General features: G+C 61.0%; 11 protein-coding genes across 11 annotated transcripts; 9 read left to right on the top strand and 2 right to left on the bottom strand.

The window, feature by feature from the left end:
- Window positions 1–329: 329 nt before the first annotated feature.
- Window positions 330–1168, top strand: A1Q1_00277 (uncharacterized protein; the record flags this gene model as incomplete). Its single annotated transcript, XM_014326605.1, has 2 exons — window positions 330–569; window positions 620–1168. 2 exons carry the CDS (start codon window positions 330–332, stop codon window positions 1166–1168), a joined length of 789 nt encoding a protein of 262 aa, XP_014182080.1.
- Window positions 1169–3385: 2217 nt separating this feature from the next.
- A1Q1_00276 (uncharacterized protein) lies at window positions 3386–4702 on the top strand (the record flags this gene model as incomplete). The annotated part of the gene is made up of 1 exon (XM_014326604.1): window positions 3386–4702. One exon carries the CDS (start codon window positions 3386–3388, stop codon window positions 4700–4702), a length of 1317 nt encoding a protein of 438 aa, XP_014182079.1.
- A 1186-nt stretch (window positions 4703–5888) lies between these two features.
- Window positions 5889–7899, top strand: A1Q1_00275 (uncharacterized protein; the record flags this gene model as incomplete). Its single annotated transcript, XM_014326603.1, has 5 exons — window positions 5889–6009; window positions 6062–6103; window positions 6144–6169; window positions 6215–6240; window positions 6465–7899. The coding sequence occupies 5 exons, from the start codon at window positions 5889–5891 to the stop codon at window positions 7897–7899; spliced, it is 1650 nt and encodes a 549-aa protein (XP_014182078.1).
- A 542-nt stretch (window positions 7900–8441) lies between these two features.
- A1Q1_00274 (helicase) lies at window positions 8442–10634 on the top strand (the record flags this gene model as incomplete). The annotated part of the gene is made up of 1 exon (XM_014326602.1): window positions 8442–10634. One exon carries the CDS (start codon window positions 8442–8444, stop codon window positions 10632–10634), a length of 2193 nt encoding a protein of 730 aa, XP_014182077.1.
- An 892-nt stretch (window positions 10635–11526) lies between these two features.
- A1Q1_00273 (uncharacterized protein) lies at window positions 11527–14705 on the top strand (the record flags this gene model as incomplete). Its single annotated transcript, XM_014326601.1, has 4 exons — window positions 11527–11629; window positions 11695–11784; window positions 12010–12512; window positions 12558–14705. 4 exons carry the CDS (start codon window positions 11527–11529, stop codon window positions 14703–14705), a joined length of 2844 nt encoding a protein of 947 aa, XP_014182076.1.
- A 294-nt stretch (window positions 14706–14999) lies between these two features.
- Window positions 15000–16405, top strand: A1Q1_00272 (uncharacterized protein; the record flags this gene model as incomplete). Its single annotated transcript, XM_014326600.1, has 2 exons — window positions 15000–15099; window positions 15153–16405. The coding sequence occupies 2 exons, from the start codon at window positions 15000–15002 to the stop codon at window positions 16403–16405; spliced, it is 1353 nt and encodes a 450-aa protein (XP_014182075.1).
- A 1053-nt stretch (window positions 16406–17458) lies between these two features.
- On the top strand, window positions 17459–19063 carry A1Q1_00271 (uncharacterized protein; the record flags this gene model as incomplete). The annotated part of the gene is made up of 3 exons (XM_014326599.1): window positions 17459–18192; window positions 18249–18537; window positions 18608–19063. The coding sequence occupies 3 exons, from the start codon at window positions 17459–17461 to the stop codon at window positions 19061–19063; spliced, it is 1479 nt and encodes a 492-aa protein (XP_014182074.1).
- A 173-nt stretch (window positions 19064–19236) lies between these two features.
- A1Q1_00270 (tRNA adenylyltransferase) lies at window positions 19237–20797 on the bottom strand (the record flags this gene model as incomplete). The annotated part of the gene is made up of 3 exons (XM_014326598.1): window positions 19237–19731; window positions 19773–20612; window positions 20663–20797. The coding sequence occupies 3 exons, from the start codon at window positions 20795–20797 to the stop codon at window positions 19237–19239; spliced, it is 1470 nt and encodes a 489-aa protein (XP_014182073.1).
- Window positions 20798–21073: 276 nt separating this feature from the next.
- Window positions 21074–22431, top strand: A1Q1_00269 (serine/threonine-protein kinase; the record flags this gene model as incomplete). The annotated part of the gene is made up of 5 exons (XM_014326597.1): window positions 21074–21148; window positions 21278–21699; window positions 21761–21979; window positions 22082–22343; window positions 22396–22431. 5 exons carry the CDS (start codon window positions 21074–21076, stop codon window positions 22429–22431), a joined length of 1014 nt encoding a protein of 337 aa, XP_014182072.1.
- A 249-nt stretch (window positions 22432–22680) lies between these two features.
- Window positions 22681–23388, bottom strand: A1Q1_00268 (bud site selection-related protein; the record flags this gene model as incomplete). Its single annotated transcript, XM_014326596.1, has 2 exons — window positions 22681–22962; window positions 23215–23388. The coding sequence occupies 2 exons, from the start codon at window positions 23386–23388 to the stop codon at window positions 22681–22683; spliced, it is 456 nt and encodes a 151-aa protein (XP_014182071.1).
- A 1099-nt stretch (window positions 23389–24487) lies between these two features.
- Window positions 24488–25570, top strand: A1Q1_00267 (sphinganine C4-hydroxylase; the record flags this gene model as incomplete). Its single annotated transcript, XM_014326595.1, has 1 exon — window positions 24488–25570. One exon carries the CDS (start codon window positions 24488–24490, stop codon window positions 25568–25570), a length of 1083 nt encoding a protein of 360 aa, XP_014182070.1.
- Between the last annotated feature and the right edge of the window lie 15 nt (window positions 25571–25585).

Here is a 25585-nt window from a genome sequence, read left to right as displayed (position 1 = left end):
CCGCAAGTCTCTGTCGGAGCTTCTATAGAGGGAACAGCATTCCGGAAATGCAAAGCAGAGCAAAAAGAGCAGCGGACTAAAGGCCGGGCAATTCCAAGAGACTCTTGAGGGCTTGGGACCTGAGCCCGCCAACCTGACCGGGCCTGACCTGCGACGCCGAGAATCAATCCTTGGCCTTGGCCAAGATTAGCTTGAGGCTTGGCACCGCGCACACGCAGTTAGCTTATAAGACCACCTGATCTCCACCCCCTTCGAATGCATCCCCACCCATCTCCTCACACTCCTGCGACTCCTGCATTCTCCACACAACACTTTGCAAACATCAAACAATGTCTGCCACCGAGCCCCGCCACCGCCCGCACCCTGCGCCGACGTACTCGTCGTCCTCCTCCCGCGCCCACCCCTACGCCGGCCACAGCAACGGTCACCACCACCACCACCACCGTCGCCGCTCTCCTCCCCCTTCGATCCTCACTGAGGAGTTCCCGCCCTCGCCGCCGCGCTCGCGCCACGACCAGTCCCAGTCCCCGACGGCGATGAAGCCTCAGGACGACGGCTTTGAGAACCTGGTGAGTATTGATGACTCTGCTTGAAGTTTGTGGCAGTAGCTGATCCTCAGCCCCCTCCCCCCGCTTCGCTCAAGAGCATTCTCGACTCGTTCCGCCGCTCTGGCGAGGGCGACCGCGATCTTCTCATGTCGATCCTCGGCGCCAAGAAGGCCGAGGAGGAGCGCATGACGGCCATCATCCAGACGCGGCTCACGATCCTCCAGGCGCGCCTCAACCTGGCCACGATCCAGGCCCAGATGCAGGCCATGCCTCCTCCCGACGCCATGCGTGCCGAGCGCACCCCGAGTCTGACGCACTCTGCGTCATCGCACGAGTCGAGCCCCGCATACTACGACCACGTCCACCTCCCCCGCCCCATGGGCTACGGCCGCGAGCGCGACGAGCGCCTCCCGCCGATGGATGAGCGCGACATGATGGAGTACGCCAAGGAGCGTGAGCTGCGCGAGATCCGCGAGATGCGCGAGGCGCGCGAGCGCGAGCTGCAGCAGTTCCCCGACAAGATGATGCGCGCGCGTTCGGACAGCTCGAGCAGGCCGCAGCAGGGGCTGGAGATGCTGCTCGAGGGTGTGCGTGAGGCGGAGCGCAAGGACTCGCTCTAGGCAGTAAGACGGAAGTAGCTTTGTTCATCTCGAGAGACAACCTGTACACCATCTGTTGTAACATTGTATGCATAGTGCGCCAGAAGAAGCGCAAAGCCACCTTGCAGAGCAGACAGAGCAGCAGTTCCATCGATCCGTGGCGGGGAAGAATTGAGGGGTTTGCATGAGGGTGTGGGGGATCTGCCATAGTGCCATTGCCCACAATGCGCAATGCATCAGTCCGGGCCGGGAAGGGGCCAGAGAGGATTAAGCCTGGGAAGTGGGGCGGGTCCGCAAGCGAAGGCGCAAGCGGCCAAGTCTTGGCACTTGGCAGCTTGGCCATTCTTGGCAGAGGCGTTCCAAGCTTGGCTCCGGGTGTATCTCCACCGGACCTGCTCCGGGTCCGCCGCGCTGCCCCCTGGCTTAATTGCTACAGTGCTACAGTGCTACACTGCTTCACTGCCTTATGTCTCTGCGTCCACCGCCTCCAAGCCTCCCCCATCCCTCATCCCGCATATCTATAATCTCCTCCACTGACACTTCAATATGGACAAGCAGAGGTCTGAAGTGGGGTAGTGCCAAGAGACCGGATAGTTTTCGATTCGCTCTGTGCCTTCTGTCCCGTAGCACCATAGCGCGAGTGGCCAGTAGCCAGAGTGGGAACCTGTGACGGCTCAGCGACTGCGGGAAAATGCCAAGCCCGCCCCTTTTGCCCAAAATACAACCATTACAACCGGCGCTGTTCTAATCATTGCACGCCGTTTCTCTCATTAGAAATGGCTTTGCGCTTTTCATTAAGGGGTTTCCATTGCACTAGTGCGATCTGGCGCGCTTCATCAAGTGGATCAGGTGGAGCCGCACCATGCGGGTTGCTGGGGGGATGCTCGGAGGCACGGTCCGTCCCTCCGTCCCTCCGTCTCCTGCTATCATAATGATAGAACATGGCCAATTGACCACTGCAACGGTGAGAGCATATGGTGAGAATCGCTACCCTCGCCAAAGCTCAGCTACGCCTGCGCACTTAAGTTTCCAGAAATAACAAGGCAGTTCTGCCTCAACCTCTTGTTCGGTCCAGTTCTGTCGCTTGACGTTGTCTCCGGCCTCGGCGCGGGCATACTGCTCACTGACCCACCCCGGAACCCAGTAGCCCAGTCGGCGACCAGTTCTAAATCGGGGCGTTGCTATCCTCGCGCTATTCTCGTTACACTCATTACAAGCTCTCGGTCCACCGCATGTCATGGTCAGTCACACCCTGCGAAGACATGTCGTGGTCTGTCACCGGACGCCGAGACCCATCGCGGAGATGAGTGGAGATGAGTGGGAGATACATTTGAGTGCCTCGTTGAAAATAGAACAGGAGCAGGCAGGGACCGGCGGGCCATGCCCCGCCCTCCGCCCTTTGCGGGTCTGGCCAGATCGCGAGATCTGCATGACGTGTGCTGCGTGCGTCGGTGCCAGAGAACTCGGCGCCGGCGAGGACATGAGGTCGCGCAGGCGCGGCTATCGTGGGAAACTTGAGAACTGAGTTCCTGTTCTCCCCCTCCGTAGACGAAAACAGCTGAAGACAGGATATCTCGCCCACTGCAGAGTTCTTGGCCATGAGGCCGTCTTGGAAGCTCCTCGCTCAGACACTTGCCCACCTCGGTACCTCGGAGCATAGCTGTTAGCTGTTTGCGGCCTCTTGCTTTCGCGCTCGCACTGTAACAGAAGGATTCCGAGAATCACCCGAAAGCACGCCGAGAATGCTCCCTCCACCGCGCCGAGCCGGCCGAGCCGTTCCTCGCCGTTCCTCCCCGCTGCATACCGCGACCACCCCTCGACCATACGGGCCTCCACCGGGCATGTCCGGATCAGTTACGGCGCAGTCGAGGCATGATTCGTGACGTCCCACGACGCACCGCCGCGGCGTATATAGTGCGATACTGGATTTCTCACCGCATGTACATCACTCACAACTATCGTTGACGAGACTGACAGACATGGGAAGCAACGAGAAGCCGACGACGCCGTACCTCAAGGTCGAGGGTGGACACATCACGCGCGATGGCGAGCCGATCATCCTCAAGGGAGCTGGATTGGGTGGATGGAGTAAGTGATGACACGGGCTGCAGGGCTCGAGGCGTGCTGCTGCTCGATACACAGGACCTGCCTTGTAACTTTCTCCTGGCCGTTGGCCGCTGCCAACGTCTCGGTTCTCGGTCTCGGCTGCGCCTCGACCTTCACTGACGCCCAGTGAACATGGAGAACTTCATCACGGGCTACCCAGGCCACGAGCACGAGATGCGGCGTGCGCTCAAGGCCGTCCTCGGCCCCGAGAAGTACGAGTACTTCTTCGAGCGTTTCCTGACGTACTTCTTCGACGAGGCCGATGCGGCCTTCTTCGCCTCGTTGGGGCTCAACTGTCTCCGTCTCCCCGTCAACTACCGACACTTTGAGGACGACATGAATCCGCGTGTCTTCAAAGAGGAAGGGCTGCGCCACCTCGACCGCGTCGTGGACCTCTGCGCCAGGCACGGCATCTACACCATCATCGACCTGCATGCTGCCCCCGGGGGCCAGAATGTGGACTGGCACTCTGACAGCGGCATCGCGAAAGCGCTGTTCTGGGGCCACAAGGACTTCCAGGACCGCACGGTGCTGATCTGGGAGAAGCTGGCGCAGCACTACAAGGGCAATCCCTGGGTGGCGGGGTACAACCCGCTGAACGAGCCGACGGACGTGGAGCATACACGCCTGCTCGCCTTCTACGAGCGGGTCGAGAAGGCCATCCGCGCCATTGACGCCGAGCACATCCTCTTCCTGGACGGCAACACGTTTGGCGCCGACTTCAGCAGGTTTGGCAAGCCGCTCCCCAACTCGGTCTACGCCTGCCACGACTACAGCAACTATGGCTTCCCGAACCCTCCCGAGCCGTTTACGCGGAGCGAGAAGCAGATCGCGACGCTGGAGCGCCAGTTCGAGCGCAAGATCAAGTACATGCGTGAGATCGGGGGACCGGTGTGGAACGGCGAGTTTGGACCCGTATACGCCAGCCCTGAAGATGGAGACGACTACGAGAAGACGAATGATGAGCGCTACGCCGTGCTCGAGGAGCAGCTCAAGATCTACGCGCGTGTCAACGCCTCCTGGTCCATCTGGCTGTACAAGGACATTGGCTTCCAGGGCATGGTCTACGTCGACCCCGAAACACCTTATATGAAGCTCCTCAAGCCGTTCCTCGAGAAGAAGAAGCAGACGGCAGTGGACGCCTGGGGCTGCGATGACACGCCCGTTCGCGACGTGTTTGTGCCCATGGAGAGGTGGCTCACCGAGTCAGCGCCCGGGATTGAGAAACTCTATCCGCCCATGTGGCGCGCTCACAAGCATCTCTTCCGCCGGGTGCGGAACTGTCTCCTCGGAGAAGTCATGTGTGACGAGTACGCCGAGTACTTCCGCGACAAGACGACGGAGGAGCTCGATGAGCTCGCGAAGAGCTTTGCGCTCGCCAATTGCCAGAAGCGGGACAGGCTGAACCATATCCTGACCGAGGACGGCAAGCGCGAGGTCAATGAGTAGACATGTGTTTATGCAGAAGTGAGCAGTTACATCTTGTCTTGCGAGCGTGCCTGCGTGAATCAGAGTATTGGTCGAAAGCGGGGGCCAGAGTGATCAAGCACTGGCCGGGACTCATGTCGCTCATGAGAGTCACACAATGCTCATTAACTGTGAGACCTCGGTTGACCACCTGTACCGGAAACCGCGCGCTCTCCGCGGAATTCCGCGAAGAAGCCCTAGATCTCGGAAGCGTCCCACCGACGAAGGCGTATAGTACGACTCTGTTGTTAGATCCGTCCCCGCAGGGCAGCGCAACGAGTTTCGATGCCTGCCACCACGGTGCTCGTCGATGTATCGCCCCGACGATGACCTTCCCTCGAGCGTGCGCTAACATCAAACAACATGAAAGAGTGCTGAAAGGGCTGGTCACGTCGCGGACAGCGAGATGCGAATGCATCGGTTGTGTGTGTCAGAGGATGCGCCCGAGATTGTCCTGATTTAGCGGATCTAAGAAGTTGTTCTGAGGAAAGATTGATGATCGATGGTTGACAGAGAATGCTTACGGAGCAATGACAAATCCGCACCATGGTTCAGCCTCGGGCCCAGGCACGGAGAAAGTTGGCGGATGCGGAGGTTGACTAGTGACGTGAGAATCCTGAGTGAGAGCCAGGATCGGCTAGTGGAAGGGTAAGAAGGTCGTTAGACGGGGCCGGTGACGTCGTCAGCAGTTTGCAGAGATGGTGATGAGCGAGGAAGACGTGGTGGCAAACGTTGAGGACGCATTGACGTCGATGTCTGTGACGGCGAGTGCAGGGAGAGGTGAGTGCACGTGAGCAAGGGTCAGCTCGGACGGAGGTTGAGTCATCCGTGCGGTGCCGGCGGGAGAACGCGGTAGAGGGGAGATTACGGGCGTGGACGCTTCGGCGGAGTGAAATGGGTGCGGGCCCCGTGACTTGTGTGAGGATTCCGTTCTCAGCCTCGGGGCCCATGTGGCGTCCCTGAACCCGTCTCGGCCAATCCTTCGCCGCTTTTTCAGCCTCGCCCGCCCCGTCGATCGATCAAATCCTTACGGCGACGTAACCAATCACACCAGCGACTTGGTTTCACGTCAACAACACTCCTCCTCGCACTCCCTCTTACATATCTTGAACAACAACACCGTTCATGCTCAGATTAACCTTCTAGACGACTCTCACGACACTCAAGCATGTCCTCCATCGCGTCGTCCCCCACCCTGGGGCCTGCGCACCACGCAGACCAGTCCATCTTCCGCCCCTACCCTACCGGCCTCACCTTCCACCAAAAGTTCTACATCTTCTTCCTCCAAGGTGAGCTTCTATACACGCAGAGCAGACAGCTAACGGGCAGGACTCGGAGCAGGCTTCATCGACTTTGGCGCCAACTTTGGAATTGCCTATGCGAGTGAGTAGAGTGTGGCACTTCCACCACTGACCCTCCACAGTGTACCACGGCCAGTCCGACGTTCGAGTAAGTCTTCAACAACCTCCCTAAGCATAGTTCCTAACGTCTTAGCTTTGGGTATTCAGCAAGAACACAATGTGAGCGCGCGTTTCTGAAGTAAAGTCCACATCTGAAGGGGTGTTCTTGAGTACAATCTCGTGGGGAGAAGTTTGGGAGGTGCGGTGGTAACTGTCACGAAATTGTCTCAAATTGGCATCGTCGCATCTTTTCGCCCCGTTCCTTCGCCCCAGACTCGCAGGATTGCCTCTTCGATGTGTGGACTGTCTCAAACCGAGTGCATAGTGCGACGCTGACGGTCTAGAGCCGGTGACCTTGGAGTCACTCCGATCATCCAGTGTGCCGCCTCGATGGTCATCTCGTCGTCCCTCGTCCACACCGACCTCCACCACCGCGCGATCAGGCCGCTGCCCTTCGTGTGGCCGCACGTTCAGCACCTCCCCGACCCGCACTACATCTTCGACAGGATCTTCCGTGGCCGCGCTAAGCGTAGAGCAGCCGAAGCGGAGCGGAAGGCGGTCGAGGCCGGCCTGCCAGGCGGTGGTGAGCAGTGCGACTATTGGGAGAACCAGCCGCATGGCTTCAAATTCTACTTCTGGATGCTCGTCCGCTTTGCGTTCGAGGGAACAGAGATGAACATGCTCTTTGAGCGGTGCGGGTTCGGAGAGTGGTGGCTCCGCCTGCTCTGGACTGCGGCTCAGGGTGCGCTGCTCGGAATCATCTTTGGCCTGCCGTGCTGGATTCTCGCCATCATCATCCTCGGCCCGATCTACCGCGGTGGCAATATGGGCAACGTCTGGGCTCCCCAGGCCATCAAGGGCGTGTACGGCTGCATCGTCGGTTGGATCACGAACCCGATCATTGCATCGCTGGCGCTCGGCGGACAGTCGGAGCACCACCTCCTTGTCGTTCCGGAGGACAAGGAGGCGCAGGTCGCCGAGGGCCGCGAGGCCGCCGACGCCTCGCCGGCAATCGACACGATCGTGGAGGAGGATGTTGTGGACGGTACGCCTGTCGAGAGCCAGAACCCGCCGTCGCCGTTCCTCCGCCCGTTCCGTCAAGTCACGACGACTTCGGGCCTGTCTGTTCCCGAGAGCTCCCCGGGCGTCAGCGGTTCGCCGGGCCGTCCCCGCGCCCACTCCCTCACCCGCCCCATTAGCCGCACGCGCACGCGCTCCAGCTCCTTCGGTCACACGCCCTTCACTGCGAACGCTGCGCAGCTCGGTCCTCCCTCGCCCATCATCCCCGCCGTTCCTTCACCGCAGCGCCTCAACTCGACCCCTCAGCGCCCGACACGACCCCGAGGCCTGTCGACGTCGGCGGCCCCCGGTCCCCCCGGTCCCTTCAACTACGCTCTCGGCGGTGTCGGAGGCCGTGCCCGTCGTGGACGGTCGAACACCACGACAACAGTCACCGAGATCGCCCTTGTGCAGCAGCGTAAGCCCGAGGCGCCCTCGCCGACACCGGGAGCCGACCGCGCTACGGACAACCTCGAGCTCGTTCCCCCTCCGCGTCTCGGAGGGCGCGAGAGAGGCTTCTCTGACGTCGCTGGTGGTGCGAGCCACCAGGCTTGGGCGCAGGGCGTGCGCCAGAGCCATGACGGCGGCGAGCGCCTTGATGCCGAGTCGAGGCCGAGGCCAGACATTCCCCAGTTCCGCATCCAGCGCCCGAGCATGGAGGCTGGAACGGAGCCGTTCGTCGATGCCCAGAACGGTTCCAACAACGTCCAGGAGAAGTAGCCGTGACACCTTTCTTGACATTCCCTTTCACTCGCACCTCATTTAATACCTTCCAGACTTGGACTCGTGTATCAACAGGAAACCTAGACCGCATCATGTGCTCCATAGATCCGCATGTTAATCCTAATACCGTAACTTATGCGCTGCATGTCTTCACGTCCGCGTTCCTCGCCTCTCGTCAAACCACTTATGCATACCGGCGAGCGGCTTCCTGTTGTCAGTCCAAGTCTTGGCAGGTGGTGATCACGCATGGTGCCTGGAACCACGTGGTGGAGGTCTCACAAATATTTCTCGGTGGAGGTCTCCCAAGTTTCCAGCTTCCGGACGGTCGAGGATCTTCGCAGTAACTCCTTTGATTGCTCATCGCATCTCTTCGAGTGCACGTCGACCTGTGCACCGACATTACGGCGACGAAACGCTGAACCTTTTGAGAACGTACCGAATCAAGCAACAATAGCTCGCCCCCGCCGCTGAGCTTCTTTCCTTCAACTTCCACCCCTCCCCTTACTTTCTATCGCCCATCCCCCTCCGCCGACCCCACCATGAGCTCCGCCGGCCCCAGTGGCCTCAGCCTGAACCAGTCGATTACGGCTGCGTGGGGCAGCCAGGCGCAGCCCTCTGCTTCTGCTGCGGTCAAGAAGCGCGTTCGCAAGACTGTTGGACTGAACGATACCTCAACCCCTCCGGAGACCGATGGCGAGCGAACCCCCGGAGACCGAACACCCGTTGAGCGTGAGCGTTCCGAGCGCAAGAAGCGGATAAAGCGTGACCCGACGAATGAGAACAAGTACGCGCCTCCCGAGGCGCGGCTGTCCCAGCTCGGTGGCCTCGACAAGCAGATCAAGCAGCTGCTCGAGATTGTTGCGCTGCCTCTACTGCACCCGGAGATTTACTCTTTCACGGGCATTACGCGGCCTCACGGTGTGCTCCTCCACGGTGTACCTGGAGGAGGCAAGACGCAGCTCGTACACTGCCTCGCAGGCCAGCTGCAGCTGCCCTTCATCACTATCTCCGCCCCGAGTATCGTGTCCGGAATGAGTGGAGAGTCGGAGCGCGCGCTCCGCGAGCACTTTGACGAGGCGAAGCGGCACGCACCCTGCATTCTGTTCCTCGACGAGGTCGACGCCATCACGCCGAAGCGCGAGACGGCACAGCGAGAGATGGAGCGTCGAATCGTCGCCCAGCTCCTGACGTGCATGGACGACCTGGCTGGCAGCGACAAGCCCGTCATCATGCTCGGCGCCACGAATCGTCCGGACTCGATCGACCCCGCTCTTCGCCGTGCTGGACGATTCGACCACGAGATCGAGATGGGTGTTCCCACCGTGGAGGGACGAGAGCAGATCCTCCGCGTGCTCCTGCAGAACCTGAAGCTGGCTCCCGAGGTCGACATTCGCTGGCTCGCCAAGTCCACGCCAGGATACGTCGGTGCCGACCTTACGAGTCTGACGACCGAGGCAGGCGTTGTCGCGGTCAAGCGTATCTTTGAGACGATGGCTGGGCCCGTGTCGCAGGAGGTCGCGATGGAGAACATGGCGCTCGACGACGGACCCATGGCCCAGCTTCCCTCCGGCGTCATGGCCACGCCTATCGCGCAGTTCCTCGCGAACCACCCCGGCCCTCTCGGCGCCGAGCAGCTGGGACAGCTCGTCCTCCTCCCCTCCGACTTTGATGCGGCGCTCAAGGTCGTCCAGCCCTCAGCAAAGCGCGAGGGATTCGCCACTGTGCCGGACGTGACGTGGGCCGATATCGGTGCGCTGGGCAACGTGCGCGACGAGCTGCACATGGCCGTCGTGCAGCCGATCAGGCATCCGGAGCTCTTCTCAGTTGTGGGCATCGACGCGCCGTCGGGCGTGCTCCTCTGGGGTCCGCCAGGATGTGGAAAGACGCTGCTCGCCAAGGCGGTCGCGAATGAGAGCCGCGCCAACTTTATCTCGGTGAAGGGACCAGAGCTGCTGAACAAGTACGTGGGCGAGAGCGAACGTGCGGTTCGCCAGGTCTTCGCTCGCGCCCGTGCGTCCGCGCCGTGCGTCATCTTCTTCGACGAGCTGGACGCCCTCGTCCCCCGCCGAGACGACAGTATGAGCGAATCCTCGGCGCGTGTCGTCAACACGCTCCTGACGGAGCTCGACGGCCTCGACGCCCGCAAGGCTGTGTACGTCATCGGTGCGACGAACAGGCCCGACATGATCGACCCCGCCATGGTCCGTCCGGGACGCCTCGACAAGCTGCTGTACGTCGACCTTCCCTCGCCCGCGGAGCGTCTCGAGGTCCTGCGCACGCACACGAAGCGCACCCCCATCGCCGAAGAGGACTGGGCCGCGATCGCAGCTCTGGTCAACTCGGACGCCTGCGACGGATTCTCCGGAGCCGACATTGCCGCGCTCGTGCGTGAGGCGGCGTCCCTCGCGCTGCGCTCGGCACTCGAGGCGATTGGCGCGTTCGAGAATGACGCAGACCGCGGCTCGCGCGGCGGAGAGGTCACGATGGCGCCGCAGGTCAATGTCTCCGCGGAGCACTTTGCCAAGGCGGCGCAGAAGACGCAGCCCTCCGTCAGCCGCGAGCAGAGGCACAAGTACGAGCGCATGCGGGACAAGTATGCGGGTGTGCCGACCAAGGGAAGGCGGACGCGCGCCGAGCGCGACGCCGAGGAGAAGGCCGCTTGGGACGCGGCCCGCGTCGCCACGGGAGAGGAGAAGGCGGACGAGCCGGTGCCGATGCCGGGACTCAGCTAGTCGACCGTCGTATGCATATTGGGATATCATCGGACATTGCGCGCAGCATCATCCAAGTCTCAGGACAGTGGATACGGTGCTGGCCCTGAGTCAGCGGCCACATGCTCGCCACCTTCTACGCCCTACGGCCGTTCCTCCAACCGTCTCGTCTCGGAACAATGATCATCAAAGAACGTTGCACCAGTTGGAACAATGGCTCGTGGTGCTCTCTTTCTCTGCACTGGTGAGAACAACACCTTGCACCCATTCCGCACCTCGTGCATGGTGCATAAAGGAGCCGCCACTGGCAAAACTCACCTTGCTTTCTGACTACTCATACACGACCTCAAGACTCTTCTTCTCAAGCACCATGGGCCAAGATACTGACATAGCAGTACAGCGCCTCACCTGTCCTCGTACGCGATCTGCTATGTGAGACCCGGAGCCCTCGAACGACTGGTCCGGACCTTCCACATGTGCAGGGCAGTGGCAGAGCTGGCGCTGAACGTCTGGCTCGACGTCACGAATGTATGCGGAACGTGACTGGTCAAGGACATACACACAGCGGCCACACATCGCGTCGCACTGAGGGGCAACGGGAACGAGGAGCACGCCGCGCGGTTCGCTCGCATGCTGCGCTGGCGACTTAGCAAAGCACACGGACAGCTGAGGTCATCTGGCTGGCATCTGCCTGTCTTCCTGCGTCCCTTCGCTCCCACGACGCTGCGGCTCCGGATGAGTGTCCCGGTCTCTCTTCAAACAGTACGAGGGGGAAGCTGTGATAAGAGCCCTCGCCCCCGTCCCCATCCTCGACCTCGTCACCCGCTTCACACGTCCTTCTTCTCCTCAACGCCTGGCTTCTCGCCATCACTCTTCGACCTCGGTGTCTTCCACCAAGACGAAGATCGGCATCATGAGCACGGTCATGGGGCCAAAGTACAAGTTGACCCAGGCCGATATTGCGGTCAACTACTACCTTGTCCTCGGTGTCGGTGCCCGTTGGGGTAACGACGACAGTGAGTCCCGGGACTGGCCGTCTCAATGAACCCGCACCCCAAGGACACTCCTCGCTGACCTCCAGTCCAGAAGCACATCGTCGCATACGACAAGGCGTACGGTGGTTTCATCCCTACGCGGCACCACGAGCGCGCGTTCTGGTACTTGCGTCGCCGTGAGTAACACCCCCAGCAGTGCTCCTCACGGTATGCACCCTGCCATGCACTGCGCTGTTGTCGTTCGGATGTTTCGCGGGTCATCGTGGATTGGGCATGTGCCCTTCCACCTGGCGACCTGGTGACCAGTGCCCGACACCACACAGTGTCACAGCACCAGCCCGTCGTCATCTGTCCGCCTCCTCCCACGCCCTTCTGCCACCTGCTGCAATGCTAACCACCAGGTGCCCGCGAGGTGCTCCTCAGCCCCCTGCGCGAAGCTTACGACAAGCAGCGCCGCCTGTGGTACCTCGGTGCGCACGGGACGCACAACGACCTGATCATGCTCAAGTTCGAGAGCTGTCCCGACTTCTTCTACATGGATGCCGAGGTCGACCTGTGGTCGTGCATCCACGCGTTCATCTTCCACTGCACGCCTCTTCCCAAGCTGCGCATTGGGGGTCGCCACATGATTCTCGCTCACTTCGTGTGGGCCTCGCGCACCCTGCTCCTCCAGTACTGGCGCAACCGCTCCGAGGACAAGCTCGCGGACAGCATCCAGGGCGCCTACAACGTGAGCTACAAGTACATGGAGGCGCTCAAGGGGCTCTGCGGGAACAACCCCCTCTGGACCGACCGCCAATGGCGCCGTCTCCTCGACATTCTCACGCAGCACAACATGGTCGCCGCATTCCGTCACGGCGAGCGCCGTGCGTGGCTCTTCTTCACCGTCAAGTTCCTCGAGGCTGTGAGTCTTCTAAGTTTCCTCGTGATACCTAAAAGCTGACTCCAGCTCTACCCCGACAGCGAGGCGAAGGATATCATGATCCAGGAGCTCGAGATGGCGGGCAGCATCGACGCTCAGAAGTTCCTCGACGTCAGCGCCGACATGGTCGTCATGGGCAAGCACCTCGCGCACCAGATTCCCTGGGGCCCGGACTATAAAGATGCGTGCGCTGCCATCGGCCGCAAGCCCAGGAAGGACTTCAAGCTGCCCTGGTACGAGGGCGAGGAGCTCTCGCGCGCCTTCACCGCCTGGTATGCTCACATGCGCCAGAGGCTTGTAGCGGGCGAGTCGTTCACGGAGTGGGACGCTGAGGATCTCGCGGCCCTGTGGCAGGAGTACCTCGGCGAGTCGGCCGAGGCGTACGCTTGTAGCACCAACGAGTTCCCGCCCCGCCCTCGCTTCCTAAACGATCACCGCGTGATTCGTGCCGAAACCGAGGCGGCGATGGCGAGCTACAGTGTCAGTTCCAGCGCCCGCTCCAGCAGGAGGGGCAGGAAGTCTGTCACCACTCCTGACCTTACGCCCGATGTTACTCCACACGCGACGCCGCACCTCTCCGCCACTGAAGGCGCACTGCTGCCCGCTGAAAAGTTCGACTTGGACTCGCGCCGCATGTCGCCCGACGACCTGCTCCTGCTCGCTCTCAACGACGAGAAGGCGTACTTCGCCGATAAGAGGAGGGGCAAGATGAAGGCTACAGAGCCGGTGGCAGAACCTGAGACGCCCCGCGGTGGCCCACCTCACAATGTCAGGGAGGTCTCCGTGCGCCTTCGTAACGCTCTCGAGAAGACGGTCAACGCCTCGCGCACGTGGAAGCCTGAGGTCGAAGAGCAGGTCGCAGTCTGGCGCGAAGAGCACGGATACGAGCACGCTGTTCCTCGCATCCCCGCCTCTGCGTTCAAGACGATCAAGGACGAGGTCGTGCGCAAGAATGCCGAAGAGCTCGTCAATGATCTCAGGCGCGCCTACGAGATCAACGCATACTTCGCTCGCGAGAACTTGTCCGCCCCTGACATGCGCAAGAACGACGACGACGGTGACGTCTTCATTGCTATCTGCGATGCCATCGACGCCGAGTTTGCGACCGATGCGCTTGCGACCGAATATCCTGCGCCGAAGGACAAAGTTCACTACGACGAGGTCGTGACCATTCCCTCTGAGGATGACTACGAGGCGCTTGCGATCGGCGACATCTCGGACACGTACAAGCGTCCCACTTCGATTGGGCGCGGTGCTCCTGTCGACACTTCTGGCAACTTGACCCAGATCGATATCGACGACGACCCCTTTGCGTTCCACGGTGGCAGCTCCTCGACCTCTCGCCGGGATGACATGGAGATGCCCCCTACTCCTCGCCCGTCGCACCTGCCTCCTCCGCCCGGTCTTGGGCCACTCCCCGTGATCCGCAGGTTGCATGCATCTGCCCAGAATTCCTCTGACAGCAATGCCTCTAAGCTCCAGAACGCAACGCGCGAGCGCGAGAACAAAGATCTCGAGGAGGCGTACGACGCCCTCGCCAAGCACGCCACGCTGGTTGACAAGTTCTCGAGCAGCTCGGACTCCGACTCCGACTCGGACGAGGGCTGGGGCGACGCCGAGATCCTGTACAATTCTGTTCTCTCTCAAGACCCCAAGGAAACCAACGACGAGTCTCCCGAGCCTGTCAGCCGCGAGGGCGCAACCTCCCGCGCTGGCCACCGCGAGGACAAGAAATCCAGCAAAACCTCCAAAATTAAGAAGGCCGTGAACAACGAGTACGACGACTTCCGCCTCTCTGACGGTGAGGACGACGAGAACGAGGAGCACAAGAAGGGAAAGGTTATCAATGTCCGGTCTTCTTCCAACAAGAAGGAAGCTGGGAAGAGCGCTCAGTCGGAGTCGCTCCCTGACGCCGGCATTGGGGGTAAGCCCGACCCATGGACCGACCCTCATGGCTACCACAAGTGGAGGTGTGCGACCACCAGCAACAGCTCCAAGGTCGCTCCGGTGAAGATCAAGACCCCAGGGGATAGCAGTGCCGGTATTGCTCCTCCTCTTTCGATGAAGTCGGGCCGCGGCGCCAGCCTGCTCCGCAATGATGGTGACAGAATTGTCCCCATTGTTGACCTGACTGGCGCGAATGCTACGGAGGGCGCCTCGGCCGCTCGTGCGTAGCTATACAAGCTGGCAGAAATGCGCTCTGTTCAGGCTGAAGTAAGTTCCGGACTTCAAGAGCCGGCGAAGAAGAAACCCGGCCTGTATACGCCGGAGAGCGGTCTCCGACGTCTCGCCCCCTGTGACGTGGCCGCATCTGCCAGATGTATCAGTAGTACGCGCACCTCTGTGCGCTGTGTGTATCCCCATAGGTGAATGTACCCCCTCCAATGCAAAATGTGCCATGCTACGAGCGTCTGCATCAATCTTGACGTTGCTTCTCCCACCATCGACGCCATACGGTAACTCATCGACATGGCGCACGTCGAGATCAAGATCAAGGGCGATCATCAACGTCACCACGACCTGCAGGGCGTCCGTAATTACGCTGAATCAGGCTCGAGCAGCCCTGAAGGTAAGGAATGACACGGACGCCTCGATCACCTCGATCATCGACTGATCTTGCAGAGCGTGGCCAGACTGACTCGGACGGCACTGCCAGCCCCGACGGAGCGCAGTGCGGACTCCCCGGCAACCAGAACAGCGCCAGCAACTCAATCTCTGCCTTGAGCTCCATTAGCCCTGACGAGGCTGCAGCAGTGCCGACTATCGCTCCTAGCGCTGTCAACGAAGTCTCAGTCCTCTTGCCCTCAAACTCGACTCTACGCCTGCGCCCCCGCAGGCGTGCGAGGTCCAACGCCATTGTGGGACCCGGTCCGATTCCCCAGATTCCTACCTCCACCAGCACCTGCTCGACTGGTACCGCCCCCTCGCCTGCCTTGTCCACCCCCTCTCCCGGCTCGGCTAGTTTCGCGGACTCTACGGACCAAACTTCGTCCGAGACCGGTGGCGCAAGCCCCGCGTGGGCTGATCAGTTGCCCCGCAATGGACGCCCCCTCGTCGGCATCCGCGCCAAGTACAAGCCTGGTGGCCTCAACGGCTACCCTGCACCTGATGTACTCGCCAACAACATCATCGCTCTCGCCAGTGTCTCGACTGCCGGTCCGCAGACCCTTGAGGAGATTGACGCTATCAGCGCGGAGGCCACCGCCAATGCTGCCGCTACTACCTACGCCACCAACGTTGCCACCCAGCCCAATGGCACTTACACCTCCACTCGCCCTCGCGCCCGTTCCGTCCGCTTCGATGATGAAACCGCCCGCAGCATTATTGCCAACTTCCGTGGGACCGCTGAGGACTCGCCCCCTTCTCCTCCCAAGCCCTCCCCCCGTCGCCGCCTCTCGCTCCCCTCCTTCCAGGAGCCCGATGGTCTGCACTGCCCCGGCCGTGATGAGCTTAGGTCCAACCGCCGTGCGTCTGACCCCGGTCTTCCTGGTCTGCGCGACATCATGATGCGCCGCCTCTTCCGCTCAGCCAATGACAATGCCTCTAGCCCTACTGATGTCGACCGCAACGAGGCTTCTGAGGCTCAGACTGTGGAGCATAACGGTATCGCCCCTCAGTCCGTGCTCGACGACATCCAGGACGCTGTTATGATCACCCCTCGTCGTCGCAACCGCTTGCGTCGTAGCCCTCTCATTGACCCCGTTCTCGAGGTTGACGAGTCGCGCGAGACTCCGCCCCGCTGGGCCTTGGATTTCGATAACTTCATCAACGGCCTCGAGGACCAGGACGACGATGAAAGCGCCGAGGAGGACGAGGACGAGGACGAGGACAAGACTGACTCTTTTTCCGAAATCAACGAGTCAGTCGGTCACTAGCCAAGCTGCCTCCTCCTTCGAATCCGAAGTTGACTCGGGCACCGTTACCTGGGCTGCCCGCCATGCACAACAGCATCATGTCGCTACACCATGTCCCGCATTGCTGCACCATCCGATCCATCACACTGTATCCATATCACATCCACTTACCACTGTATATACTCCAATACCAATCGTAGCGAACAATCAGAAGTTTGAAGTGCCATAGTATCGTCAGTCATGCAAGAAAATCGAAGGTGTTTACTGGGAGAGGCGATCGAAAAAGGGGCGAAATTGATGGAAATTCGTGCTTATTCCGCACCCAAGCATTCCCCTTTCTGGAATGAGGCTGGCGCTCTTCCTGGCGAGGCCACGATCCAGATCGCAAGGGGCAGATCACATGTCCTTGTGGACAATGCAGTGTCTCCACTGGAATAACGGCTGCAGCGTGTCACCAAATGGGTCTATTGTGAGCATTGCGGGGTGTCGTGCGGGGAGCCTTTGTGCTCGAGGTGAGCTCATGTCGATGTCTCAGATCCGACCCTCGCACGACTCTCGGGCTGCGCTGGCACGACGCACGGACGCACAGAGCCCTGCATGAGCACTACGGCTCAAAGTGAAACCGCGTCTATGGTAGGCAGTTTGGGAGGGCCGTTTCGCCGACTGACGACTGCTTGTGGGTCCGGCGCCAGACACGCCGCGGACGCACCCCACACCCACAAACGGAGCCCTCCCTGTCCCCAGAGGCGGTAGTCACTACGGCGCCGAGTGCATCACTGCTCACCACTCCGGCCGCGTGCAAGTGCACCGGTACCCCGGTGGGCTCCACATCTGCTCTGCATGCATGGTCTTACGGTCGCATGCATGAAACGCGTTGGAGGCGGTCGTCCTTGTTTATCGTCACTATCGCAGACATCCGCCCACACCCCGCCCATGCCGCTGGATACACAGCGTGATTGTCCGCGCTCGCGTCGCCATACCGGTCCCGCCGCGGTGTACACACTCGACACACTCGACACGTTCGACACGTTCGACTCGTTCACACCGTCTTACCCTTCTCTCCATCCACCATCAATGTCGGCGCTCTCGATATCCTCGGCCTCATCGGCCGGAGAGTCCTCCATCAGCCTCGGGGTGTACCCTATGTCTCCGTGCCCTGATGGTCCGTCCCCGCCTGTGACCCCGGCCCTCGACATCAGACCGGCGGTGACACAAACCAGTGGCGACTCTGGGCAACACGTCGAACAACGCGCGCGGCATATGCTCCCCGCAGCCATGGTGCCGCTTGGCCAACGCCGTGACTCGTCATCGGGTGGCCGGCCACCACAGAATAGCCCAGCTCCTCAAGTCGACGAGTACGTCGCCCACTCCGAAGGGGTGCGGCACAAGCCGGCCCCAATGGGTGTGAGGGCTCGCGATCATCTGGTCGGTATTCTGCTCCGCCACAGCGCGGGGCGTGCGTTCATCCTGCCGCCCGAGTCCCTTCCAGGTTGGAGCAACTGGATCCTGTCCATCCTGCACTCACTCGGTATCCCGATAACGTCGTACGGGTCGGAGTGGGAAGAGGAGGAGAGACCTGAACGACTTCAGCCGAGCGAACCGCGCGATAACCAGGACGACCGCGACGACCACATCCCGCCCCCGGCGGCGTCGTCTAGCGCAGATCTCGTCATCCGGAAGAGATACCCGCTCGTCCGGCGCACACAGTCCGCCCCTGGGCCGTACTCCGATCGCTACCCAGCGGCGAATTCCTTCCGAGTCTTCAGGCATCAGTTCTCGCCGCGTCCGCAGCGCCGGCGCTTAGGTGAGTCAGCCTTCCCTATCAGCACTAACACCCAGGCTCCAACTCGACCACCGACTCCAGCGATTCTAACCGCTCTTTCTTCTCCGCCGGATCAAGTAACCCGCCCGTCGTCCTCGGCACAAATCCGACGCAGTGGCCCGTCACGCGCCCCGAGCCCTACCTCCTGCTCGGAGGCTGTGTCTCCTGGAAGCCGGAGGGATTGCCCTTCGGCTGCTTCGTGGGCGTCGCCAATACCGAATTGGCTCTGCAGTACTCACCCTGGGGCGCGCAGCAGCGCATGATGCTGTGGTATCACGTCCTCAAGATGCGCCAGCAGCTCGTGGGGCAGTACGGCGAGTGGTTCCGATACGTGAGTTGGATGCTTAGAGGCAGTGAAGCTTAGGAGTGCTGAGAAGAGAGTTAGAGTGCTGACTTTGCAGAGCCGCGGGTACTTCACTGCAGACGACAGCATCCTTAGCTTCCGCTACGGAAGCGTGTGGCAGGAAGGGCCCCTGAAGCCGCCCCACAACGTGCCCGTGCACCACTGCGTGCAGCTCAGGCGTCCTGAGATGGAGGCCGAGATCTCTGGTGTGCTCACAGAGGAGCCAGAAGAGATAGGAGAAGCCACGGAAGAACACCCCGAGCGCCAGAACCTTGGCATGCCGGCTGCTTCTTCTTCCGCTCCTGAGCTGGGCCCCGTCCAGAACCTTACTCAGAAGAATCTGTCTCGCGTTTCGCGCCGCCGCGATGTCCCGCAGTGGATCCACCACTACATGTGGGACCAGGACGGGGTATGGTTCTCGTGCGCTTCGCTCGAGGAGCTCGAGGTCTGGGGTCACACCTGTGTCACGGAGTGGATCGAGGGGTGGGAACCAACTTCGCTCGACTACTCGTAAACCACCTGCTGTCAGTCATTGTATGCTTACTCTCGTTGTATCAGTTGTATCCGTTGTAGTCGTCGTCTGTTGTTGTTGTCGTAGCGCTGGACGCGTACCGATGTAAATGATGTGCATGCCGAATGTGTCTACGCCTCGCCTGCCCGCCGCTTGTGCGCGGTGAGCCCCTGATCCTACGTCTTGCGCTTCTTGCCCGTCTTGTTGACTGGCGGGGGCACCATGGCCTCCCACTTCTGACGCTGCTCGCTCTCCCACTCCTGCTTCAGCCACGCGCTGACCTCGTCTCGCGTCGAGCCCGGGTGGTCGAGCTGCCACTCCATGACCGCCTTCGAGAGAACACCGACGATCTGTCCCGGACGGATCTGGAGCAGGGCCTGGATCTCCTTGCCGTTGATCAGCGGCGGCTCCTCGATCGCCTTCGGCAGGTCCAGCGACTCGAGGTGAGAACGGAACTTGGTCCACTTCTCGAGGATGGCGTCGTGCTCCCATTGTCCGTTCCAGGTGGGGAGGACCTCGAGGACGATGGCCCAGACCCAAGTCTGGTTCCATGGACGAACTGAAGGGTTCTGCAGGACGAGACCAATCTGTGACCGTCCTGTTGCTGCCGGGTCGAGAAGGGCAGCACCTTCGAACAGATGAGCGACATGTTTGGAGAGGTCGGCGGAACGCTGCCGCAGGTCAGCTATAACGACTTCAATAACTAGCTCACCTTGACGCTCTCAAGCATAACGGTCGCAACGCAGGATACAGTCTTCCCCTTTTCTTCCCGCGTCATGCCGCGGAACGGGCTGCATCCAGCAGCAAACCAAAGCGCATCCGATCCCTGCCCGCCTGTCCTCTTCAACACCTCAGTAAGAACCTGAGCGGCGGCGAGAGCCTGCTCGCGGGGGTTCTCCGGCTCAACAGGGCCAGTAAAGATGGCCTTGTGGAGGCCGAGCTCGTAGATGAGTTCGTACGCACGGAGAGGCGTCTTCTGCATCATCTTGTGTGTCTCCTCGCCGACACGCTCCTTTGAGACTTTTGTGCGGAGCGCATCCTGAATGTCCGTCTCCTTCATGGCAGCTGAGACGTCGGGTTCGATCTTGAGTCCAAAGCGGCCCGCGAAGCGGACACAGCGGAGAACACGCAGCGGGTCGTCAAGGAAGGTCTGACGGGGCGGGAGGGGCGTGCGCGCGATACGACCTTCGAGGTCAGCAAGACCGTGCCGCGTCCAGTCCTCAATTTCGCGCGAGTGCACATTGAAGAAGAGCGAGTTACACGTAAGGTCGCGGCGGAGGGCGTCCTCGAGCGGCGTACCGAGCTTGATCTGCGGAATGCGGGTGTCCGTGTACGTCTCGCTGCGGAGGCCGACAAAGTCACACTCGAGCCCCATGATCCGCGTCGTGCCCGTCTCGAGGTGCTTGGACTGTTCTGGGTTCGCCTCGATGCGGCCCAGCGACCCGATGTCGACCCCGCGCTCCTTCAGGAAGTTGTGAAACGCTTCCGCGAATGCGTAGCCCGATGCCGTCGACAGCGCAACGTCCAGGTCATGGCTAGGCAGGGAGAGCAGCTGTTATTAGCTAGTTACCACCAGAGAAAACAGCTCACCTTATCCCGTACCCATCCGCCAGCAATGCGGCACTCGATCGGGGGGTTGTAGCCGGTCGCGAACTCGTCGAGGAGGGTCACGAATTTTTCCTCAGTGTCGCTGAGCGCGATCGTGCCCTTCGGGGCCGTAATGGGTGCCGATGCCATGGTGCGGATGTGCTGGAGGGTGTGCGCTGCTCGATGTGTGGATCTGAGCAGGACCCGCTGCATGCAGAGGAGGGAGGTTGCGAAGTTGGAGGAAGGCGCATGGCGTTGGATGCCTGGGACGCCTTTGTGTGTCCTCGAAACCTGGCTGGCGGAGTGCGGAGACCCCGCACAACACGCAACACAGCCTATGTGGCCGGTACCGACGCCCCCCCCTTGCTGCATCTTGGCCTTGGCTTCTTGTTGCCCCATCGTCCATCGTCCTCGCATGCGCACACCATGAACGACAACCTCCTCATTGCGCTCGACCGCATCAAGTTCTATGCGCAGGATGCCCTCGTGACCGTGACGCAGGTGAGCTCCTTTTAGGTTCGTGAAGTTAACGACAGTGTATCTGCAAGCCGTGAGTGCTTTCCACGACTGCGCTGTGCTCGCGCACTTCTTGCAGGAGCTGCTTTTTGCCTGATAACAGCTGACATGCAGCGACGCGACGCTCAAGATCAATGGCCGGAGCTACAAGGTCGAGAAGCTCCTCGGCGAGGGCGGTTTCTCCTTTGTCTACCTGATCCGCGACATGAGCAGCGGGCGGCTGTACGCGCTGAAGAAGATCCTGGTCACGACGGGCCAGGACGGCGTCGCAGCCGCCATGCGCGAGGTCGAGGCTTACCGCCGTTTCCGACACCCGAACCTGATCAAGCTGATCGACTCGGCCGTGGTGCAGGACCCCTCCGCAGACGGCAAAATCATCTACCTGTGAGCTTGTCGAACCCGGAAGCAGCTGACATCAGGTTCCTCCCCTTCTACACGAACGGAAACCTGCAGGACCTCATGACGCAGGTATCTGTAACCGGCAACCGCATTGAGGAGGACCGCCTCCTCCGTCTCTTCCACGGAACGTGTCTTGGGTAAGTCTACCTAGCACTGAATGGCATGACTACTCGCAGACCGAGGCATCGCTGACAACAGCCTCCGCGCGATGCACCAGTACCGCCTTCCAGCCGTCAATGCCTCCTACCCTCCGAATGCGGGTGACGAGGAGTCAGCGCTGCTGCACTCGACTCCCGAGCCCGTATCCGGAGAAGAGGGCGAGCTTGTCCCATACGCGCACCGCGACATCAAGCCGGGCAACATCATGCTGACGGACGACGACGTCCCGATTCTGATGGACTTTGGCTCCTGCATCAAGTGAGCTATGCAGCGCCCTTTCAAGCTAACCCGCAGGGCACGCATCGAGATCGCGACGCGCCAGCAAGCGCTGCTCGAGCAAGACATCGCCGCCGAGCACAGCACAATGCCGTACCGCGCGCCCGAGCTCTTCGACGTCAAGACGGGCACGACGCTGGACGAAAAGGTCGACATCTGGTCCCTCGGCTGCACCCTCTTCGCGGTTGCGTACGGGTACTCGCCGTTCGAGACGGATGGCGCGTCCATTGCCATGGCCGTGCTGAGCGGGCGATACAAGCACCCGGCCGGGTACAGCGAGCGCGTCACCAAGCTCATCGACGCCATGCTCGTGCCTGAGCCGAGCAAACGGCCGGATATCCAGAAGGTGAGTCCTCGGCACTAAGAGCTGGTGGGCACAGCTGGAAGCTAACGGACAGGTCATCGACCTCACTGAGGCCGCGATGAGGCAGTAGTTGTGCATCCTATGTATATCAGTGATCAGGGCATGCGTTAGTGAACGGAGCAGGTCCCACAACTTCTCCCTCTGCAGTTTGGCGTCGACAGCAATCAAATCTCGGTCCAAGTTAAGCAAGTCACATCGCCAAGCTATCGTACAAGCGTCCGAACCTCGTGATCTTCATCGTTCGTCGGTCGGTCTCCGCGGTCTAAAAGTGGGTATTACAGTGTCGAATAGTCTCGCTCGTCTATCGAGATTCGGAAATTCAGGCAGGCGCGTGGTGCACGACATTGTTCTGAGGCATCTTCCCCGGCTCAGCGGCCTGCTGCTGCTGAGGCTGAGCAACCGAGGCGTCTCCGAATCGGCGGATGACGTCCTCGAAGCCGCGCTGCGTGTTGTCCGTTCCGAGGCCGGCAGCGCGCTCGCTCTCCTCAACCGTGTACGCGCCCTCGCGGAGCTCCTTCAGCCGGCGCTTGTGCACCTTTGACTTGGTGTGCGTGGTGAGCGCGGCGTCAGACTCGTAATACTTGGCACACTCGACGCAGTACTGGATGTCAGCTCAGTTTCTTCGCGTTCACCAGCTGGGGTTCTTCTGCTGTATCTCTTTGCCATTGGTGCGAACGGCTGCGCGAGGTGGTCACAAATCACTCAAGCTACTGGAGCTGTTGGAGGCCTCATTCAGGCGCACGCAAGGAAGGCAGCTACCAGCTGCCGATATGCTCACGCGACACCCAGCGAGCCGCAAACGCTCCGCCCAAACCACCGCAATGAAGATTTTAGCAGCCAAGGAGATACTTACGTGTTGACCCAGTCCGGGCTTGTCCTCATCGATAGGCTGGTGCTTGAGCTTCTTCAGGTTGTGCTCGAGGTCGCGCTCGATCTGGTCGAGATCCTTCGTGCGGGCACGAGTACGAGCGCCGCGCTGAACGTCGCGGCGGGCGTGGTGAGTTCTTGATCGGCGTAAACGTCCCATTGTGTTGTAATATGTCTGTGGTGTATGTTGCGGAAGGAAGGTTGTCGAGGACGGTGGCAAGCTTCAAGACCGTATGCGGGGGTGGACCTGGCCCGCTGGGACCAGAAACTTGCAGGATTGCGGGCGCGGAAATCCTTCGTGGGAAGGTGCCCCAGATCGGATGTTGGTTCACGTGTACATCGCGTGGAGGCAATGTGAGAACCATGCGAGACAGGATCGGTCAATTCTGATGACTAATTTGCCTCCGTGCGGCTTTGCAGCGGCGGCATCTGGAAGCCAGGCGCGCATAGAGGGCTCGAGGAGAGGTCCGGCGCGGACAGTTGGTAGTCCGGGGGCCGTACCACAGCCGGAACCAGGGACGAGCGGCAGGGTGGCAAGGGTCCGATACCACCCCCCCCCCCCCACTTACAAACCATCGCGGCATGGTGGATGGCCATCGGGCAAGACAACCACAGAGCAAACCTTGCGACTAAGTCCGCCGCCAAGCATCATACACACAAGCACCGCCGCATCTTTATTGTTGTTCAATCATTTCTTTCTTCTCCCATTGCCACTACTCCCACTCTTACACTCGTTCCACCTTCGGCGTCTTCCTTCTTCGAGAACCTTGGCAAACTTCTCGACCCACCTCCACTCGTTTCCCCTTCCCCTTCCGGCTCCGACTCCGAGAGATCACCACACGCGCATCGCAAGCGCGCACACGCCTCCGGTCGATCTCTTCCTTTGTTCATCCCCTTCCGGCCTCCATCGCGCCCTCCCGGGACCCGACCTGAGCCGTACGCCTGACGCCAAACCCGTCGACGCCTAGACGCCAGTGCTGTTGTCGCGCCCAGACCCAGCACGGATCGCGAGGAACGTGAAAACGCCACTGCAGGGGATTGTCGCGCCCTAACTTTTGAACGAGAAACAGCTGCTCGCGCCCCGCTCCGAGCAACCACACTCGACCACTCGAAGGAACGCAGGTCTGTGCACGCCCACGCCCACGCCTTCTGGTCCATCGTCTTATAACAACGCGGCAGCGATTCGCGCGGTCCTCGTCCTACCTCACCTGCCACCACTTACTCCACACCCTCCTCACCACCAGAACAACTCCGGCACCATGACGATGTTCCACTTCCCGACGGGGTGGATCGACCGCCTGCCGTCGTTTGCGGCGTCGCACAACGCAACCCTCCTCAACCGGATAACGCCCCAGACCTTCAACCCGCCATGGTACTACATTGCGCGGGAGCGTATCCACCCCGCCATCAGCGACACGGCGCTCTCGCTCGCAGCCCCGATCATCGTGTACTGGATCGTGTCGAGCGTGTTCCACTTCCTCGACGTTATGGAGTTCCCGTACTTTGAGAAGCGCCGAATCCACGAGTCTGCCGAGACCAAGTCGCGCAACCGCGCCACGCTGTCGCAGGTCCTCTGGGCTGTCATCTTCCAGCAGATCGTGCAGACCATTACGGGCTTCATCGTGCTCGAGAGCGAGAAGGACGTTCTCCGCACCGAGTACTACAAGGACCACATGGCTTCTCTGCGCTGGCTCGCTCCGCGTGTTGCCGACGTCACGTTCGCCCTTCTTGGACAGTCGGCGGGACGACGCGTGCTCGAGGCCGCCGGACCGCGGATCACGGAGTGGTTCTACTGGTGGGGCATCCCGGCTCTCCAGCTCTTCCTCGGCTGCTGCGTAATCGACACCTGGCAGTACTGGCTGCACCGGATCATGCACACGTACCCGGTTCTCTACCGCCACTTCCACAGCCACCACCACCGTCTCTACGTCCCCTTCGCCTTTGGCGCGCTGTACAACCACCCCGTCGAGGGTCTTCTGCTCGACACGCTTGGAGCCGGCATCGCGCAGTTCGCGACCTTCATGACGATCCGCCAGGCGACGCTGCTCTTCACGATCAGCAGCTGGAAGACCGTAGACGACCACTGCGGGTACCGGCTGTGGTGGGACCCGTGCCAGATGTTCTTCGCGAACAATGCGGACTACCACGACATCCACCACCAGACGTACGGCATCAAGGCCAACTTTGCCCAGCCCTTCTTCACCAACTGGGACTACTTCCTCGGCACGCAAATGACGCGCGAGCAGGCCGAGAAGCGCCACCTCCCCAAGGGCACCATTGCTAATGGCGCGCCGAGCACCAAGGTCGCCACGGCCAACGGAGAGTCGAAGAAGGACCTGTAAGGCGGGCGAGCGAGC

The sequence above is a fragment of the Trichosporon asahii genome (assembly GCF_000293215.1).
Source record: "Trichosporon asahii var. asahii CBS 2479 unplaced genomic scaffold scaffold00018, whole genome shotgun sequence".
NCBI classification, from domain to species: Eukaryota; Fungi; Basidiomycota; class Tremellomycetes; order Trichosporonales; family Trichosporonaceae; genus Trichosporon; species Trichosporon asahii.
The sequence above is the reverse complement of the archived record's forward strand: the minus strand, read 5'-3'. Positions and strand labels throughout refer to the sequence as shown.